The sequence below is a fragment of the Typha angustifolia genome, chromosome 13, assembly GCF_048772165.1.
Source record: "Typha angustifolia cultivar Huaian chromosome 13, ASM4877216v1, whole genome shotgun sequence".
Classification (NCBI taxonomy): domain Eukaryota; kingdom Viridiplantae; phylum Streptophyta; class Magnoliopsida; order Poales; family Typhaceae; genus Typha; species Typha angustifolia.
Genome location: NC_133251.1, coordinates 15,297,638 through 15,317,369, shown reverse-complemented (window position 1 = coordinate 15,317,369; position 19,732 = coordinate 15,297,638). Strand labels below are relative to the sequence as shown.

Sequence of the window (19,732 nt, the reverse complement as noted above, 5' to 3'; positions counted from 1 at the left end):
CTTTTGAGCTTACTCAGGTCAACCACAGAGAAATAAGCAGAAAAGGAAACAGTCACACAGGCACACTGAACAAACTAGAAGATTTTCAAATGCCAGTTAGGTAATGCAAGTAATCAAATAGTTGAATCCACAAGGCGAAGGCAGGAAAGAAAAGAATCCATGAGCCACACAGAAATGCCAATAGATCACATAGGACAACTCAGTAGGAAAAGAATTAGTCAGAAACAAAATATCAAACCATAAGTCCATTGCAGTTTCAATTACAAGTACAGGACAACTGAGATATTAAAGCCTTAGAAATACATCATCCCCCATAAGCATACATGACAGATGAAATGGAGTAGAAAAGGCAAGTTCGACGAATATACAGCATGAGTCCCTGCTCACAATAATCTTCTCGATGACCAAACTGTCGCTTCTTACACACACGAAGGACAAAAAAGAAGGAAGCCAAGCAGCTAAAGCATATTGAACATGCAAGAAAAATACATGGAAGTGCATGTGAACTTATATTGTTGATATGGAATTTGAAGAGATATTAGACCAAATAGAAGACCCTAACTGTAGAATCAGATGTACTGGCACAGAAATGGCATATTGATTTATATGTTCAATCACAGATCTCAGGTATCTGGAGTAGGGACAGGAACAGATGGTTGAGCTTGCTTATTTACAAGAAGGGGAGAGAGCGCCTTGACTACAATGCTCATATTCGGCCTAAACTCAGCTTCATATTGTACACAGAGAGCTGCTACAGCAGCGAGCTGCAGGAAAAGAAAGAGACAAATGGTCAATCTTTAAATTGCAAGAACACCACACATATCAGGCGGCAGGCAGATGTCTATGATAGTACAATATTTTCTACGCCAAACTGGAAGTTGTGCACGCATCTCTAATGCTATAGACAAAGCTAGAGAGAGAGAGAGACCTTGGCAACTCCTTTTGGAGGATAGTCTCCCTTCAATCTTGGATCTACACATTGTTTTACCTTGTCCTCGCTCAATCTTGGAGTTGCCTATATGTAAAAGAACAGACAAAGCATTAGATGGATTAGGTAATTGGTCAAATTATGCAAGCATTATGGATGTTACATCTGAATGCAGAAACCTTAAAACTCTTTGACACACAGGTCAGACCAATATCTACTCCTGTGCATTGAAATAAGGAATAGTTGGTAAACTTGGTTACAAATTTCATGCCTTGTATTTGTCTCTCAGCTTAGGTTGCTTTCATCATTTTCATTAAATAGAGTACCATAATAAGTTCTCCCTGATGAGGGAGTGAAAGCTTACCCAAGTAACCAAACTCTGCTGTCCTCTAGGCATTGTATGGTCTACTGGCTTCCTACCAGTCAGAAGCTCCAAAAGAACGACGCCAAAGCTATACACATCACTTTTCTGGGTCAACTGACCAGTCATAGCATACCTGCATTACATCAGCAGAAGAAAGCCATTATAAAGAAATAAAGATCATTCTCTGCATTAAGCAAATAAGCAAGCATATGGTTCTCTTTATTAAGCAAGTATGCAAGCATGTGGTGATCACCTCTGGTTGTGACACAGTATACAAATCTACAACAGTTTAAGGAAAGTATACTTTTCTTTTCAACATCTTGTTTTTAACTTCTTTTGTCTTTTCACTATCTTTGACCTTTATCTTAAAATATAAAGTAGGTAAACTCAACAAGTATTAAGATCTAAAGAGATAAGCAACAACCAGAATACTAAATGACAAGTTTTCTCTATAATTGAAACCTAGACAAGGTTGAAAATCTTGAGGATTGTTCATCTTTGACAGACCACATGGGTTCGAATTCTAGTGCTTTAGCATCTACGAATCGAGTTTTCAAAGTACAACTGAAAGAAAATTAGAATTTCAGATGAAGAAAAAAACAGAGTGCAGACGCATTAGATATCATACAGGACTAGAGGTCAGAAATTTTTTGGGGCATAAAACATTAAGTATAGAAATACCTAACTCTTAAATATAAACAAACTAAGAAATGTACAGAATACAAAGACGAGACTCATTCGCGCCACAGTTAAAGCAGTCTTGTGAAAATCATCAGGCGAAGTGCAGATGTGCATGTTGGGCCTATTAGAAAGGTTAATATTTACATGACTTGGTCATTCACCTTAGATAATTGGTAATTCTTTACACTGATCATTCACTAGCAGTAGTTTGCATTTTGTCCGCTGTTTTCTATTAACATAAAGAGTATGAGTATACAATTTGCATCAATATTACGAGATACAAAATTTCTATTTGCTCTTTAGATTGCATAACAATAGCCCCATAAGGATCCAATTCTTACTTTGTATCATCTTTCTAGCACGAGACCTGGAAATTAATTGGCTATCAGATTTAAGACATCGATATGTAACCTAAACATCTAACATTTAAGGTATGATAAACAAATATCAAGCAACTACAAGTTGGTTAGGGCACAGTAACTATAATGTAGGACACTGTCATAATTGATCTGTAAGAACTAAGAACAATTGATAACTAAACCGATACTCAGTAACTGTTAAAATAATTAATGCCATACGAATCTGCATAAGTATAGGTTTGGAGTAATTACTCAGGCGCATGATAACCAAAGGTTCCAAGGACACGTGTCGAATGGAGCCGAGCAGCCATATCTGGAGCCTGATTTGAAAGATTGAAGTCTGCAATTTTTGCTTTGAAACCCTCAAACAAAAGAACATTGCTTGATCTGATGTCACGATGTATAATAGAAGGTTGAACCTTCTCATGAAGGTACTCTAGTCCTTTAGCTGCATCAATAGCAATTCTCACCCTTTGCATCCAGTCGAGTGCAGGACCAGGTTGTGCACCTTGTACTCCTTTTCTTCCTGTTTGTTGTCCAAAAAGTGGATAAGCATGCCTGCTTGCAAAATATATGACAGATACTAACATATTTATATATGTTCAGGTTGATAAAGAAAAGTGGACTTGTAATCCCTCTGTCATACCATGCAAAACATCATGCAAAGAACCCATGGTTGCAAATTCATAAGCCAATAAACGAAGATTTCCTTCCACACAATAACCCAGCAGTTCAACAACATTTTCATGCTTCAATCTTGATATAACTGAGACCTGACATTAACAAAAATAGGTCACTCAAAGAGCAATAACAGAGATGACTGATAAAGCTAAATTGACATATATTGATTAGTAAGCAGGAATACGAAAACAAAATGCAGGAAAGTAAATTCCGGCAAATTTTAAGCAAACAGACCTGGGTTAAAACTTCATTGTTTGAGTCAGGCTCGGATGAGACATCAAGTTTTTTAACTGCCACTTGTTTCCCATTGTTTAGAATAGCATAATATACTCTTCCATATGACCCTTCACCAACCAGAGCCTTCGAACCAAAATTGTCAGTCTTCTCCTTCAATTCTTCCAACAATAATGCAGGCACTTCAATGGGAGGAGGTGCCTTCTGGGGTTCATGTTTGGCACCAGTAGAAAGTTTTGAACCTTTTTGAAATCCTGTAAAATAGACAAAGAAGAACTTTAACAAAACATCGAACACAAAGCAAACAAGGGAAAGCAAAAAAGGACATCTTTGTAGGAAGAGAAAAAAGAATAGATCTGACAACCTGACAAGAAAGAGAAAACATTGCATAATAAGATCATACAGGCAAAAGGATAAGCATTCGCAAGTTAACCATGTATTATATAATATTCTAATGAGAAATGGTCAGGGAACCAGGAAAAATTGCTACGAGTAAGAAATTTAATACTGAAGAGGAAAAGAAAATAAAGACAATTAAATGTGTGTAAACCAAACAAGAAATCCTCAAAAACCAATATCAGTCATAAAAATAAGTGCCGATCAAAATGATAGTTCTTGAAAAAAAATACTTAAGATACTTCGAGGTTCTTATCAACCAAATAGAGTCAAACCTTTCAAAATACCCTACCCAAAAACCTAGGAGAACACACTACCATTTGGATCTGAAGTATCATTATCTAAAGCATTTAATTACTAATTGTAACATTAGCAAAAACTAGAAGACACTATCTAGGAATGCAAATAAACACATACCGTCTAAGTGATTGGATGGGCTTTTGAGATATTCATTCTCATGTTCATGGTAAGACTCATCCACATTACAATTACAGCAAAGCCAGCGGCGCATCATACTCATCTGATTTACACTTCTTTACAGTTTATGTACCTTCAAATCAGAAGAAGCCCATCAATAATTACTCGACATTTCTGCATTACAATTTGCATATATAGTTTGCGCAATGAATGAGAGATCAAGTTAACTATGGAAGTCTCATTAAAACAATCACCAGAGAACAGAAAAAGAATATGAATCAGTTAACACAAAAATATACAAGGTCATGTTTGGCATCACTTGACTATGTACCTTATAAACATATAAGCTACAAAATCAGGAGAAGTATGTTAATCTTCCTTGAACTACTTTTGTTTAACAATTTGCTTCCTTTGAATTCCCAATCATTTTTTGCTTTTCAATTTCCGTAAGTCCATAAAGCTACATCACATCAATATACATCAGACCGAATTATGTTATCGCGGATGACATTCATACACACTGTAATAAAAAAAAATAAAAGAAAAGAAAATTGTTATAATGACAACCGAACAGGTTGAGGTATGATAGAAACGAATGCCAAGTAGGAATCTCAATAGACATCTCAGCTACTCCATGCTAAGCACGTGACATGATCTTAAGTACCCAACATAAACACAATAATCTGTACTTTAGTAAACAAAATCACCTCTGATATTAATTGACACTATTCCCTGTCAATACTCATAGCCCTATCACTTTCAATTATCTTTTATCCCTTAAAACAGGTAGTTAGAAGGGATAAAGAATCAATTTTTCCCCTTCAAATGGCGTGCGTTAAGATTAAAGGATATTTAAATGTCCGCAATCGTCTACATTTATCACACTTACCCATATAATATGGGAGCAACTCGACGAACTACACGAAAATGGACGAAATGCAAATGTTTAGCTAAATAACAACACTTGCGAAGAGCTAACCACCATCAGGTGACAGCGACAGAATAATCCCAAAGTTACGAACGCCTGACAAAAGCAGAGCTCACTCACCAGCTCCCAGCGATATTGTACCCACCCTCGACAACATTACAGAGAACTCAGACAGGTAACAATAAAATCCTACCTCGAATTATACCAGCCAAAAGCCCCCACGCAAAGAAAAGAACCAGCAAGCATCAAATCCAACCAAAAGCAACGCAAATCCCAAGAAAAATCCGAACCCAACACAGATTCCCCACCCCCGGAAAACCCCCAATTCTGCCCCTTCCCCCCCTCACACATTGGAATTCCTCCATCGAACCTATCCATCCGAAAGTGAAAACGTGGTACGGAAATTTACCTTCTCTCGGGTTCAGCGATAGGGTTTCTTGCAAAGAGAGAGAAAGAGAGAAGGAATCAAATGATTGGGGAGAAGAAGAAAGAAGAAGGTGGAGGAGAAGAAGGCGGTGGCTAAATCCGAATCATTTCGCTTCGGGCGACAGCGGAGCTTCGCATTAAAGCGCTGCCTTCCAACTTACTCTTTTTATTATATTTTATTTGCTTTGCTCCCTTTTTCCAGCTCCTGCTCTTAACTTTATACATAAATAGAATACAAGTTTTTTTCTTTTCTTTTCCTAAGTCCCCCACATTCTTGTGCCATAAATTCGAATTAGGAGTGTAATAATCCACCATTAAGTTTAATATAATATAATTATAAAAAACATTACTCATTATTTGTATATAAGTATTATAATTATTTCAGCCTACTTTATTTTTCGAGCCTATTTTGAAGACAGAAGCTCGGCTATAGCTTGATTACTTTGACGGCCCTGAATCAAATTGGTGATAAAACCTATATAAAACAGTTGATTTTTTTTTTTTATTTTGGTTCTCTAAGTGCCTAAATTGAAAACATATTTTAGGTGCTTCACTTAATTTGGTAGTAGGTTACAGTGGTTATTTTCGCCTGGATATTAATTGGCGGGCGTTATATTTTATCGGACTAAGCGTGCCGACATCCACTTCATTGCCTACCTAACTGGGTCGTTACGTTAGTAGTGGGTTTGATAAGTCTCATAATTAGACCAGCGCGCGTGCCACGCACGTTTCCTTAAAAGAGAATGCAAGGAATAAAGTAATTTATTATTCATTTATTTTGTTTTTCCTTTTTTCTTAGGGAAAATTTTAAATAACATTCTATATTTCAGTGAATTTGTGATTGGGACTAGTTTTTATGCTCTCTTTTTTTTTAATTTAACACCTCCCCTTTTTTTCACTATAATTAATAACTAATTTTATATTCAGACTATGGTTTATTTTTACTCTATAAATAAAGGTGTAGAAACACTATTAAAGACACTTTAATTGTGATCTTATTATGAATCGACTTAATTCGATTCGTAGCAATTGATATTCAAGTTTACACGGGATTTAGAATTAGTAGGTGGAGGCACGGTAGGTATGGTGGTGGTAGCGCTACAGTGATGGGATGGCACCGGTAGAAATGATGGTGGTGTCTTACGGATGCGAATGTGATAGTTGGTTGAAAGCTATGATTAGCTTACAATCATAGTAGCAAATAAGAATAAAACTATACGGGAGATAGAAACGATTAAAATAGAGAGACAAAAGGGGAAAAGCGGACCTGCCATACGGGATTAGGGAGATTAGCGGAAAAGGAAAATTAAAAACTAGACAAGACATTGCCACGGAAGAGGTGGTGCTAGTTGGTGAAGAGGAAGGAGGGAGATGTAGAGACCGACAACCTAGTTGAGAGATATGCCAGGGCAAAAGTCAATTAATCTTTCATTTTAAAATATCTAAGATACAAGCCATAAGATCCTATTTATAGAGATTAAATCAAAAGTCTAAAACAAATTTAACTAAACCAATTTCTTTATCCAAATAGATTCCAAATCTGAAGGAGTCGTGAATAGATTTAGAGGTTGGCGATATTATCCAACTAGTTTGATAATATTCGGATGTCTGTAGAATATTCTGCGAATATTTTCTGAAACTACACAGAGCTATATTTAGCTAATTAAATAAAATCCTAACCTACTAAGGCTCTGACTAAACCAAATAACCAAATAAGATAATTAGACTTAATCTATTAAGCTCAATTTCCCTTTGATGTGATCCGATTTAACTCGTTTTGCAGTAGATCTCACGTTAACTAAATATTTGGGATGGATATTTTGGGTTGAGTCTTGGTGTTTTGAGATAAGTTATTTTGTTTGATAATTTTTTTAATATATTTCATTTAATCTAAGAATTTGATTAAGTTTAGTTAATAGAATTAATACAAGATACTTTTACACACATATGATAAACAAACTATTTAAATTGTAAATATTAAAATTAAAGAGCGTAACCATAAGAAAAAAAGAATTTCTTTTGAAACACTTGGTTTCTTTTTACATATTCAAGAAAGTTAACCAACCGATATATTTTGATCTATTTAGTGGTAAACGAATTAAAATACCTTCAGATTTAATATATAATTATCAGAAATTAAGTAAAAGGACATCCATATAAGAACAATATATTTTTGAAAGATATTTAATTTAAAGAGGTGAGTTATTTTAGGGGTATATATTGAAGAAAAGAAAAACCAAAAGGAAACTTTCAAAATATAGAGATGTTTCTCTTCATGCAAAGAGTTTACCTGATGGATAAGAGAGAAGAGAATAGGAATAGAAGAAAAGTTTATTATTGTTTATCCACCGGCCATTAATACTCTCTTATCTTATTCGGTTCTCTCTATTTTTATTAATTTACTTAGATATCTATCGGAAAGTATAATATTATAATTTAGTTATGTTTAGTATATATAACTGAGCATATATAGTTTTTATAATCAATGCACTTTTTGTTATAATAGAATATATATAATTTATATATGTGATGGATACCATTAGAATTTATTATCACAAATTAAATAAATATATCTTCTTTATAAAAATGAGCTCTTACTGTGGCTCAATATATAGTTGAGAACCATGTATAATTAATTACATATCATTGTCACACATACCTGTCAGGATTCTTAAGAACCAATATATAATGCAAATAATTTAGCAATAGCTATGCATTGAGTTGACTTTGAGATAAACCATCTAACTAATATTAGCAAAGATCTTGAAAGGAAGAAAATTAAATCATATACACAATTTCCATACTTTTGGATATCTCTTAATCTGTATGGCATATCTTAGTAGAATTAATAGGTTTCTTTAATCACACTGGAGGTGTCATTCCATCTATCAAAATCTATTAAATCAAGCTTAGTTTCATATCCTTTTTATTGAGATCTATATAACATATTTAGAACTGTAATAAAGAGCTAGCAATCTGAGACCAAATCAATTTGTTGTTTTAGTTATCATGTATCATTCTGTCATAAACACTCATCAACAATTGAAAGATTTGAGTTGTCATAACATAAAAATAAAAAGCTATGAATTTGTTATATATGTTGTAAAGATAACTTAAAATTATACACGTTGTTAGTCATGAAGAGATTATGAGTCAACTACTACTAAGTCTTATCATCAACTTATCTACTATTTCCCTCATTTTTATCCTGTTTTTTTAGTGGATAAAAGGTGGCACAACTGATGTCTTTATTATGAAATCTAAGTTGACTATCGTATCATTTACTATCAACAAACACATTGTATTACACATATTCGACAATTATGGCAGCAAGTAAAATTACATACATAAAAGTAAAAGAGTTATAATAAGACTATGATCGTCGGATGTATGTGGATTGTATGAACCTGCCTAGCTATTGGATCCTATCACTGTCCGACAGTACCATTTGTACTGCCATTCTAGACCACTTCGATTGTCAAACGAGAATCTATTTGCAAAATAAGCCATTTTTTTATTGGATTTCTTATTGTTCTCCTCCAAATCCTTTCGGTATGTCAACTTCCGATTGATGTCACGCCCACGCCCTTCTTGGATGTCAAACTCGTATGTTCAAATATATGTATTCCGCATCCAAAGTTAGAAACTTTGTCAATTCGAGAGAGAGAGAGAGAGAGAGAGAGAGAAGAGAGCTCTTCGTCTTCTGAGCAAGAAATGGCGATGGATTCGCTCAGTTGCTTGGTCAGCGAGAGGATGAGGAGAAGATTCGATGCCATAACGGCGAAGAAAATGGTTATTGGATTAGTTCTTGGGCAGTTGGCCTCTCTCCTCATCACTTCCACTAGCTTCTCTTCCTCCGAGCTCGCGCGGCAAGGTTCTTCGTCACTCTCCTTGTTTTCTTTGTTTTGTTCTCCTCTTCTCTTCTTTTTGTAAAGACCCAAATTGAAATTTCTTTATTGCTGGTGAATCAAGTCTTGTTTTTCTTTTTGAGGAGTTTTTCGAGCTAATTTGAGTTTTTCTGTTGATGGGTTGTTGGAATTCTCGGAAATGGATGATGGTGGGAGTCAGATTTCAATGCTCCGACTTCGCAGTCGTTGATTAATTACGTGCTTCTTGCGGTTGTTTATGGAGCTGTGATGATTAATCGCAGCAGATGGCTGAAGGTTCTTTACGTCTTCCCATTGAAATATATATATATACATGAATGCTCTGTCTGGGCTTGAATTGAGTTGCTATTTCTTTTAATGAATTCAGAATGAAAAATGTTGAAAAGTCTTCTTAGACACTATATTTATTGGATTGCTTGTTTGATCAATAGAATTTTGAATCTGGTAAACCTCTTGTGCTCAGGTCCCAGAGAACTTCTTTATATATAGAGTTAACTGCATAACTTGGCTGGACAATTTTGGGGTTTTGTTTCATGTGCTTTAAATTGCTAGGGAATTAGTAATATTCTAGTTCTGGGTGTATAATTTTGTATTTCAACCTTGCAATATCTTAATCCAAAACAAGCTGGAACTAATGATTATACCTTTTATCCGGCTTTAAGGATATATTGATTCCCCACTTGTTCTGATTCTCTTGTTTAGAATCTTCAGATTCTTCTCATTACTCCTAATAGCTTTATCTATGATCTCCTAAAATGACGACTTTTCTAAATTATTCTCTTCTTACAGTCAAGCTGGTACTACTATCTGGTGCTTGGTATCGTTGATGTGGAGGCCAATTATCTTGGTGAGTAGTTCTATTATGAATGAGAGAATTATCGAAATCATCTTTTGACTTCATTGTTTTCATTGTTTTATCAATAATTTAGATTTCTTAGTGCCGACAAGAATGCGAAATTTGATTTAAGCTGCATGTCTGGTTATATAACTCAATGTCAAATTTCTCCTTTTTCTTTTTTTGTTAATTTATTCTTGTACAGAAGTTTATCTGTTTTCTTCTTTAATGTAGTTGTGAAGGCTTATCAGTACGCATCTTTGACAAGCATCATGCTTCTGGATTGCTGGGTGATTCCATGCGTCATAGTTCTGACCTGGTTGTTCCTGAAGAGAAAGTATACTCTCATGGAACTCATTGGTGCAGCCATCTGTGTCGGTGCCGCTGTGTTAGTTGTATTTTCTGATGCATATGCAAGTGATCGAGAAGCAGGTAACAAAGTCCTTCAAATGTCAATTTATTTTCGACTACTTTACAATCATCTGACCTACAAGTTATGGTATATATTGTTTGTTTAGATGGTATAAAGTCAATCTCATAATCTTGGGTTTAGATTGTATGGCTGTATTAATTTCGATTCCTGAGGAATGTTAAAATTGTTTTAGAAGCCAGCATATATAAGTACCTCTAGATGATAAATTTTAGTTAGGGATCTGCTCAAAATCGTAAGGTGGAAAGAGGATAGATAATAGACATTCGCTACTATAATTACATGTTATTTCCTCCTCTTCCTTACTCTCATCCTCGCATATGAGAGACTTCTTTGAGTACTTGTATGCAGATTTGTCCAGGCTAATCCTAGTTAAAACTCCATGTATTGATCTGTTTCAACATTTGAGAGGAATTAGCCACTGTATCAGCAATATCTTCTCACTGTGTTTCAGCTGCTGTTAAAGTATACTTCTTCTATTATTTCTATTCCTGTATTATTAAAAAGTTGGCTTATTTATTAACATTTGCGATGGTTTGCAGGAGGGCCAGACCCTGTGAAAGGCGATATGTTTGTCCTTGCAGGGTCCACACTTTATGCAGTCAGTAATGTTGGTGAGGTATTGCCATCTGATGATCTTGTATTAGCATTTAATGAAAAAAGTAGCTTCCTATCATGGATGTGTTCAGAAAGCTACTATTACTATTTTTTGTGGAACCCATGCATATGGAGGTGCACACAGATAGAGAGATCTATCTAACATGCAACGCAACTTCCCAATTAGCAGTAATATTTTCTTAATTAATTGCCCATAAAAATAAGATCAAATGTCATTTCGTTTGCATGAATTAGATGGTTGTACCAACAGTCAGTATCAACAGAAATTCTCTATGTATTTGACGGACATTCTGATAAATAAGAAACAGGATACTAAAGTTTAAAACGGTATGAAGAAAAGCCAACGTGATAGATTTTCATCAGCTAGATTATCGGTTTGACTTACCTTTATGATCTTTCTTTTGGCTAGTATTCTCATGAACTACTCAGATGACTTTGGTTGCTTTTGTAGTCCCCTCTTTTCTGATTTGTCATTATGTATTATTGACTGTATCTTTGAGTCAACTATTTACAATTTTTTCACTATAGATGAGAATAACATCTTCTCTCTCTAACATTTTTAGGAGTATTTGGTGAAGAAGGGAGATAGAATTGAGGTGATGGCAATGCTCGGATCGTTTGGAGCAGTTATAAGCGCTTTGCAAATGTATCCTCTGACTTCAAAGTAATAATTGGTGTTCCAGTGCATGAGACTCATGCTGATAGATATATATATATATATATATATCTAAAATTTTCAACTCAGTGCACATCACATGAAAGTAAATCAACAAGTGATGACTAAAAGGACTCTCTTGTGAGGAATAGCCTGTTTTGCATGTCTTTCTTAATTCTCTTCTCCTTTCTAGTTGACCTTTTCTCAGGGAAATTGTCATCATGAAGATATGCATTACTAATAAATTTCAGCGAACTGTATCTTTCCTTGATATTCCTTTAGAAGCATACTTGAGCGCAATGAGCTTAGAACGACTAAATGGACGGCTGGTGCAGTAAGTCTCTCTCTCTTATAAGTTTAAATGGACACTGAAAAATAGTTTAATAAGAACATCATAACTATAATTATCAGATCTTGAGTCAGTTAAAGGAAGATTTATATATATTATATATATATTTATATATATATATATATATGTATGTCTTGAATATACAAAATCTTATTTTCCCCGACTTTATATGTGAATGAGATTGTTAAATAATAGGTTTTTGATCATATGATTTCAGGTGCTACCTTTCCTTGGCTTTGCATTGGCAATGTTCATTTTCTACTCCACAGTCCCTACTATACTTAAGGTATGTCAAATAACGCATATGCATCATGATGTGATTGCTTTATCTTGCAATGACTTGATGTTGATCAACTATACTCTGTTACATACTTCGTTCTAAATCATGCAGATATGTGGAGCAACAATGCTAAACCTTTCACTCTTATCGTCGGACATGTGGGGTGTTCTAATCCGCATCTTTGCTTATCATCAGAAGGTTGTCACTTGCTATTTTGTTATATATACATACATATATTTGATCTCAAATGTCTCTAAGTGAAGTAACTATATGCTCGCAGGTCGATTGGATGTATTTCATAGCTTTTGCAGGCGTTTTGATTGGCCTCGTGATCTACTCCAAGTAATTATGCTCATGCAAACTTAAAATTTATGTTTACCTTTACGTTTCAGTGTTAAATAAAGTTTGACAACCATGCATACCTGTGTGAATGCAGAGGCTCCAAGGAAGAAGGGCAAACTCAAACAGCCCAAGTTGCTGAAGCTAATGATGAACAAGTTGAACAGGATAAGGGAATGGATGAAGAGGTAGCAATAGGCCATCCAGTTCAAGGGAGTAGTTTAGAAGTCACTGGCCAGAGTTCTGGACATGTTATCTAATCGTAATCGGTTCTCGCTGGCTTAAACAAATAAGGTATACTTTGTTGTGATGTTTCAAATGAAAGAGTCAAGGGCTAAAGCAAGGAGTGTGAGAGTGGAACTATCAGTTGGGCAGGTTGAGGTTGCACATATTCTTATCAATGAGGAGCAGAAAATGACAATGGGAGATAGAAGGAAAGCAAGCAACATTTTGAACTTGGAGTTTATGGGATGATCATTTGCATCTCATTCTTTCCATCATTGTTTTGTAATGAGCATGATCATTGTCTTCAAAAGTGTGTTACTGTTTCTCAGTGGAATTGTATTTATCTCTGAATAAATCCTGAAAATAAATAGATGTGTTTCTTCTTTTATTCTGCAAGACCTTCATGCTGCATGGATGATATCTCATCATCTTTCTGATGCTTGTACTTTTGTTGATGTAACTTAAGGTTTTAATGCAGTCTTGCCTGTCATATATTTATATCTAAAATTGCAATTTTTCATTCATCAGATGTTAGAAAGATGACAAGTATTCAGCCAAGAATGGCAAAATTCTCCTAAAAAGAATGACAATTTTAACCAAAGCGAATCACTAGTACAAATTTCTTCATACATAAATGACTTTATTTAGAGCGTCATGAAGAAAAAAAAGCTGCAATTATTTGTCAGGCGGTACCGCAACCTTCACCAAATCTTTCATCCCCATTCCTCTGATTGAAAAAGAAAAATCTTCGCCAAGCCTTTAACAAGTTTCGTAAAACGAAAAACTTCTCAGGGTCAGCTGTGGATAGTTGGACATGAAACCGCATGATGCCGTCGTCCTTTTAGGGAACGCAAGCTATATGATTCACGCAGCCACACAGCTCAAAGATTCCAAAACCAACATAACTAGAAAGCACCGGACAACGCCCCGCAATTCTCTATAGTTATGCCGTTAGCATACAAGTTAATGCATGCATATTATTGCAAAGTAAATCTTATAGCACTGAAAGAAAGCAATGGAAATTTAACTATTGTGATGAACTATGTTACATATGGAAAGGAGAGGCAACTCTGAAAAGCTACAATTCCCTGACACCAACATTTGGATCTTTACAGTTTTTACGGTGATAGCGTGGAAAAAGCATCCGTTTAATCTTCTTTTCAGCTGCACTTTCAGATAGGGCCTGCATTAAGACATAGGGAATGAGCTTGGACCATAAGAAAAATTGATAGGACTGCTATAACAAAATAACCATGAACATTACAAAGACAAACTGATCAGTCTAATCATCTTCTTTGCCAATGGAATAGTACAAATATGACATATTAAGGTCATTTAAGCATCACAGATGAAAATTAAAGATAAATGTGAAGAGGAAGATAAAAGGACCACAGCTAATTAGCAAATAGCTTCCAATGTCGCCTCTGTTTCTGGGAACTTCTATCATGCCATCGTGGCACTGATAGAAAATCAACAATCACACCCAAGGAAACATAATTAAATTGCCCATATTTAAAGGGAAGCACATGAAAGGGAAGAAAAAGAAACTTACTCGTGAATTAAAGGAAAAGCGAAGAGTTTGAGCCTCTAGGCCTGAAAACACTCTTACATCCATGCCACGACTGTCGACACCTATCAGATTTGCCCCCTGTGTAAATAGGCCAGTCAGCCTTAGACTAATTGAGACAGAATGCGTTTTCAGAGTACTGGGATTATAAATATTATGACAAAATATCTCTCGCATAGTCACTTATTATCAACATAAGGCAAGTGATAATCTAGAATTAGAATTCTAGATGTAATGATGTAACTCATGTAAAAAGCAAGTCGGTCTTAATTTGTACACACATTGAATAGGACAGGCTCAGAAGAATATAGTGAAAAGAACATACAACATTACAACAACTAAAACATGCGGAAGCAGAACAGATCTTGGATATATACCATCATAATTAAGTCACAGGCTAAAGGAAACAGGTAGAAAAGTGAGTAAAATACAAGCAAACAGCTAACGGATACATATTTTATTATCTGAAAAGAGTGCTGCTACTATTTAAATGTGCTAAACTCATCCAGCAAAGCAATTTGACTGAGCAGGCAGATATATAAAGGAATCATTTATAGAAAATTCTGGGTGTTCAAGGATCAAAATTCATGGATCTGAAATTATGGGACAAGAAAGTCTTACCTCAACATTGAGGCCCTTCCTCCTGCGACAGAGTGCTTTGAGAGCAGTAGTGCATTGAGTTCCATATTCATTAATGCGTTCTATAATTGACGAGGCTGACTGTGCAAGAATATCAGGTTCTGCATCTTGAAAATCTTGCAGATTTACAATGGACTGCAATAATCGGATAAAAAAGGTGAAAAGAAAAAGATTGAAAGGTCAACTGTGACTTGTAAAGCTTTTCTTTCTTTCTTCTTGATCATCATCATCATCTTCTTTTTCATCATCTTATTCATGTTCTTTTTCTTTCTGTACGTGTGTATGTGTGTGTCAGAGAGAGAGAGAGACTTGTCAAGCTTGTTCTTAAAAATCTTCCACATGTTTAACAGCCACATTTGTTTAAGGACAGAATGAACATTATATTTGTATGCTTATTACTTTATTAGTCACGATTGACCGCAAAAGATATGGAGTGCTTGCCTTGTTACCATACACAGAAAGCAGCTCGATTGTCATTATTTCCAGCTTGTAGTATGTGGAACTCATGTTGCTTCTGTCATCTTTAGACATAAATCTCAATGTTTCACCATCTAGAAAGAACATCAAGAACTATAAAACCAAGTCGCCTATCTAAATAAATGGTAAAGGAAGGGAGGAGGTATTGCATACCAATTAATTCATAAGATCCAGCCACTAGGTCCTCTTCTTTCTCAAATTCATCTGTGGTTTCAACAAATACATATAAAGGATTAAAGCAATCCAATGAGTATAGGACTAGAATCGTGGTGCTTATGATATATTAAGTACCTCTCCTATCTGATATATAGCCATCATCATCCATGTGGAATAACCTCCTTAGATAAGATTCTTCTTCTATGAAAGCAGGTCTAAGGCATCCGACAATAGAAATACCATTTGATGGACAGTCCATCTTCTTACTGTGCTTGGCATGAACTGCCTAAGGAAGCAATTACAAAGAGAATCTTATTTTAAAGTGTTTAAACTGACAAGCATATGGAACAATTAAATGAACTTGCAGTCATATAGTCATACCTAAAATAATAAGCCAATAAGAATCAAATCAGAGTATTCTGGTCTGGCCTATTACTAAAATGACATTCCACGAATAAAAAGAGAAGAAAGAGTAAGGTCATGAAGAAAGTTCATGAATTAGTTTAGTTCCAAACTTCCAATGTCTTTTCTCTTGTGAGAGTGCAGTGTGATAATAAGATGTGATTTATACCCTTGAAAAACATTCAATTACATGCTTATTATTCTTGAAGATAACCAATCTGACTGTTCTTCTGGCTTATAAGTTATAAGTGCTTTCTCAACATTAGTTCAATGGTCTTAACACTTCTTGGACAAAACTTACCAAAATTCAACAATTACTAATTATTTAAGCAACACGAGAAGCTACTTCTAACACATACTTCAAGATAAAATATCCAAGCAGAGCAGAAAGCTAAACCTAAAAAATGATAATTGACTATGATTCCAGGGCTTGCCAACTCCAGCCTCCCTTGCCTTCTATAAGCTTCCTGTCTCACTTTGGACCTCCTCTGCCATCATAATTTAAGTGAACCCACGTCTATGTATATCATCATCATTTAATCATCTGAGAGGCTTATTCAATGAAGATCCAAACAATGCTCACTATTTTGCCCTTCACTAAAAACTAATACTTTACTAACAACAATTACACAGTTTTATCAGAAGAACAAGCTTATTCACCTTAATTTAGGCCATTATAATCCAGTTCAACATAAACCAAGTTATTGAGTTGCAAAATAGTTAATCCACAGATACCTTTGTCAAGCAATTTGCAAAATAGATGGGATGAATTGAGCGCAAAGTTTCTGGCATTCCCCACTTTATAAGGATATCAGTTACTTCCGTATCATCAATCTGAGATATTTCAGATATTTGTAAATATCGGTTACTAGTATAACTAGCCAAATCACTTTAAGAAGATATTTTATTGTCCAATAGCACTAGCTAGCAAAAGCACCCGATAAATGCCAACAAACCTCATCATAATCATCATCAAGTGTAAGGTCCATCATACCATCATCATCATCATCCTCATCATCCGTATAGTCATTTAAATCACTAGTAGTTATCCTATCCTCTCCATAAATGCGGCCATCCATCCCTATCAAAACTTTCTGAAAGCAAAAATTCAGTGAGGATTAATACAATGATTGACAACAATATACAGCTTCAAGAGATAAGGTCATAAGGCATAAAAGAGTTCCCTTACCACAGGGTTGCTTGCACCAGGATCTTGCAAGATGTTCTCATCATCAAGTAATTCGAAGAATATATCTGTTCTTCACAAAATAGGAAGTAAATTGGTGAATAATAGTGAAAAATGAGAAGATCGTGGACTACTGTCTTCATACATGAGAACTGACCTCCATAATCATCAATGACATAATGAAATTCAGCCCATGCAACATGTCCATGTGGTTCACAATGTACCCTTCCAGGAAACACAAGCAATCCCTTGCCATTGGCCTGCATTAACGATGGTTCAAACTTCAAAGAACATCTAAGAAATTCAAAAAGCCAAAAGTCACAAATATGTTAATTACTGAAAGCTTCTCAAACAAGAAGAGCATGCTTGAGTGCAACTAAGTATACACGGTTAAGCAAAGGCAAATTACAGATCCCAAAACTGCCTCTTGAAATACAAAAGATCACCTCTACTGTTGTTCTAGCTATTTCTGCATTTGTGAGCAGTGTATCCTTCTTCTTTGCACGGTCTTTCACTTCTTCAAGAGGATGATAACCGTGAGTTCCAGCGTATTTAGTTGAATCAGGTAGTGAGTCTGAATAATCTGCAGCTACCCGAACTTTAGATAGAGACAGGTCCTGCCCATTTGCTAATGGACATGATTGTAAGGACCTGAGGAAAGGGCTCCTGCATCTAAAGCTAAAACAAAATATAGGTTTAGCAAGGATAATTACATATAAACGAACAGTTCTTTATCAGATAATTTTCTTGGAAAAGGACTTAAAGTACATGCACAAAACAAACTTATTGCCAACATGCAATGAAACTACAATATTTGTTAGCAGGCATTCTTTTCCCTATGTAATAATACAAGAAAACATCCCAAAGAGTAAGATTCTACTAAAGAATAAAAAAGGAAATAAAAAAATTTAGAGGTCATAGCATGTACTTTCAGCGGGTATCTCAAATATTATCATTTTGGCAAAATTGGCAAGAAGTCAGCACTAAAAGATAGTAAGAGTAAACAACTCGATTAAACCAGGACACAAGTCCTCAAATAAGTGTAAAAGCACTGAATTTCGAGTCAAAGTATCAAGGACACAAAGATAACCTAAAACGAGGAGAAAGGACAACAACAGTTCCTTATCTATTCTCTACCACCTTGAATTTGTATATAAAAATTACCTTTCTTTCTGGTAGTGTTGAATGTTTCAAAGATCCTCGTGTTAAGTAGATATGAGACAGAAAGAAAAACAAAAATAGATCAGCTAGTGGCAGCGAACCTTATACTAGAACAATCATGTTTTCGACCATCAATAGGAGACTTAATCCAACTTGCAGCTGTTCCTGCCGACATTGAGCAAGTGAGCCCTTCTCGATCACGGAATTGATACTGGGAAGATGCTGTAGACACAATTTACCATAAAAAGATTGCAATCAAATAAGCTAACAAATCAGCAATAACAAGAAGAAATGTATCCAAGAGAGAAAGGCTACTCTTGTTTGTAATTGTGATCAAAACAAAACCCCGATGTTTAATTGAACTAAGATTACTCTTATTTGAATAAAATTCAGACGAAACCTTTTGTTTCCATAAAAAAGAATTCCCTTTGGTTTCTTGATCGTCACAAAACAAAACCAAAAGGGCCTCCAAAAAAGAAACATACGAAAAATAGGCATCTCCTTCATTGGAACCGAAGCCAGCCCAATCAAAATAGCTCCTTTTTAGCTCCGATCCCCTCTCCGACTCCCACCACGAAGTGGGTCGATAAAAAAGAAAAGAAAAAAAAACCTCCCGGAAGAAGAAACAGAGTGATCTCTCTTCGAACAAACATCCAAACCCCACAAATGGGCATCCCTCAACTTATCAAGAAAAGACCGGATGGGCACTTAGATTTCCATAGCGAGAAGAGGGAAATGGGAATTTACCGAGGTAAACGAGGCCGCTCGCCATGGGAGCTCCTTGTCAGAGGACCTCTGTGTGCTTTTCGGTTTTATTGGGGGTTAAGAAGAAAAAATGACGGCTAGGAAGCCACGAGGCGGCCACTTCCATTTCACCGGGGCTTTTTGTTGGCTTCCTCTGCGTTTGCAGGTGTTCAATTTTCTTTCACTTAAACCCCCTAACATATTCCAATTCTTAAATAAGGCCAACATAATAACATCATTCATTCTTATCTCCAACGCAGGATATTTTTCATGATAGCAAATTGGCAATGCATATCTAGAGTCAAAAGTTTGATTGCATCTTTTCTCTAAAAAATCCTTCATTAATAAAGATTTAATACGTAAAAGGG

General features: G+C 35.4%; 3 protein-coding genes across 9 annotated transcripts; 1 reads left to right on the top strand and 2 right to left on the bottom strand.

Moving 5' to 3' along the window:
• Positions 1 to 214: 214 nt before the first annotated feature.
• Positions 215 to 5,587, bottom strand: LOC140774850 (PTI1-like tyrosine-protein kinase 3). The gene is made up of 8 exons (XM_073117998.1): positions 5,398 to 5,587; positions 4,061 to 4,193; positions 3,248 to 3,501; positions 2,979 to 3,105; positions 2,585 to 2,858; positions 1,293 to 1,425; positions 929 to 1,015; positions 215 to 764 (listed from the first exon to the last, which is right to left on the bottom strand). Exons 2-8 carry the CDS (start codon positions 4,161 to 4,163, stop codon positions 624 to 626), a joined length of 1,119 nt encoding a protein of 372 aa, XP_072974099.1. The 5' UTR covers positions 4,164 to 4,193; positions 5,398 to 5,587; the 3' UTR covers positions 215 to 623.
• Positions 5,588 to 9,092: 3,505 nt separating this feature from the next.
• LOC140773386 (uncharacterized) lies at positions 9,093 to 13,428 on the top strand. The gene is made up of 11 exons (XM_073115907.1): positions 9,093 to 9,288; positions 9,483 to 9,577; positions 10,091 to 10,148; positions 10,371 to 10,568; positions 11,109 to 11,185; positions 11,748 to 11,830; positions 12,122 to 12,173; positions 12,406 to 12,474; positions 12,580 to 12,666; positions 12,749 to 12,810; positions 12,905 to 13,428. The coding sequence occupies exons 1-11, from the start codon at positions 9,129 to 9,131 to the stop codon at positions 13,065 to 13,067; spliced, it is 1,104 nt and encodes a 367-aa protein (XP_072972008.1). The 5' UTR covers positions 9,093 to 9,128; the 3' UTR covers positions 13,068 to 13,428.
• A 96-nt stretch (positions 13,429 to 13,524) lies between these two features.
• Positions 13,525 to 19,540, bottom strand: LOC140773384 (uncharacterized protein At3g49140). 7 transcript variants are annotated; one of them, XM_073115900.1, is made up of 14 exons: positions 19,368 to 19,538; positions 18,722 to 18,842; positions 17,906 to 18,137; positions 17,617 to 17,719; positions 17,463 to 17,527; positions 17,230 to 17,367; positions 17,009 to 17,107; positions 16,007 to 16,157; positions 15,869 to 15,919; positions 15,680 to 15,789; positions 15,221 to 15,373; positions 14,585 to 14,680; positions 14,082 to 14,215; positions 13,525 to 13,969 (listed from the first exon to the last, which is right to left on the bottom strand). In XM_073115900.1, the coding sequence occupies exons 1-13, from the start codon at positions 19,390 to 19,392 to the stop codon at positions 14,111 to 14,113; spliced, it is 1,449 nt and encodes a 482-aa protein (XP_072972001.1). In that variant the 5' UTR covers positions 19,393 to 19,538; the 3' UTR covers positions 13,525 to 13,969; positions 14,082 to 14,110. The 7 variants fall into 7 exon arrangements, with proteins under 7 accessions (XP_072972001.1, XP_072972003.1, XP_072972000.1 ...); XM_073115902.1 differs by lacking the exon at positions 13,525 to 13,969 and having other exon boundaries at positions 14,036 to 14,215; positions 17,906 to 18,131; positions 19,368 to 19,540; XM_073115899.1 differs by lacking the exon at positions 13,525 to 13,969 and having other exon boundaries at positions 14,036 to 14,215.
• Between the last annotated feature and the right edge of the window lie 192 nt (positions 19,541 to 19,732).

What these genes read in the sequence shown, in the direction of transcription:
- LOC140774850 (XM_073117998.1), bottom strand. Translation starts at nt 4,163, where the DNA reads ATGAGTATGATGCGCCGCTGGCTTTGCTGTAATTGTAATGTGGATGAG. An exon ending in TTTGCATGATGTTTTGCATG is followed by an intron (nt 2,859 to 2,978) that starts GTATGACAGAGG and finishes GACAACAAACAG; the next exon opens with GAAGAAAAGGAGTACAAGGT. An exon ending in TTTGGTTATCATGCGCCTGA is followed by an intron (nt 1,426 to 2,584) that starts GTAATTACTCCA and finishes GATGTAATGCAG; the next exon opens with GTATGCTATGACTGGTCAGT.
- LOC140773384 (XM_073115900.1), bottom strand. Translation starts at nt 19,392, where the DNA reads ATGGCGAGCGGCCTCGTTTACCTCG. An exon ending in CATGATTGTTCTAGTATAAG is followed by an intron (nt 18,138 to 18,721) that starts GTTCGCTGCCAC and finishes ATTTTGTTTTAG; the next exon opens with CTTTAGATGCAGGAGCCCTT. An exon ending in TTTCTGTGTATGGTAACAAG is followed by an intron (nt 15,374 to 15,679) that starts GCAAGCACTCCA and finishes CGATTATTGCAG; the next exon opens with TCCATTGTAAATCTGCAAGA.
- LOC140773386 (XM_073115907.1), top strand. Translation starts at nt 9,129, where the DNA reads ATGGCGATGGATTCGCTCAGTTGCTTGGTCAGCGAGAGGATGAGGAGA. An exon ending in CAGTCAGTAATGTTGGTGAG is followed by an intron (nt 11,186 to 11,747) that starts GTATTGCCATCT and finishes TAACATTTTTAG; the next exon opens with GAGTATTTGGTGAAGAAGGG. An exon ending in CAGTCCCTACTATACTTAAG is followed by an intron (nt 12,475 to 12,579) that starts GTATGTCAAATA and finishes TAAATCATGCAG; the next exon opens with ATATGTGGAGCAACAATGCT.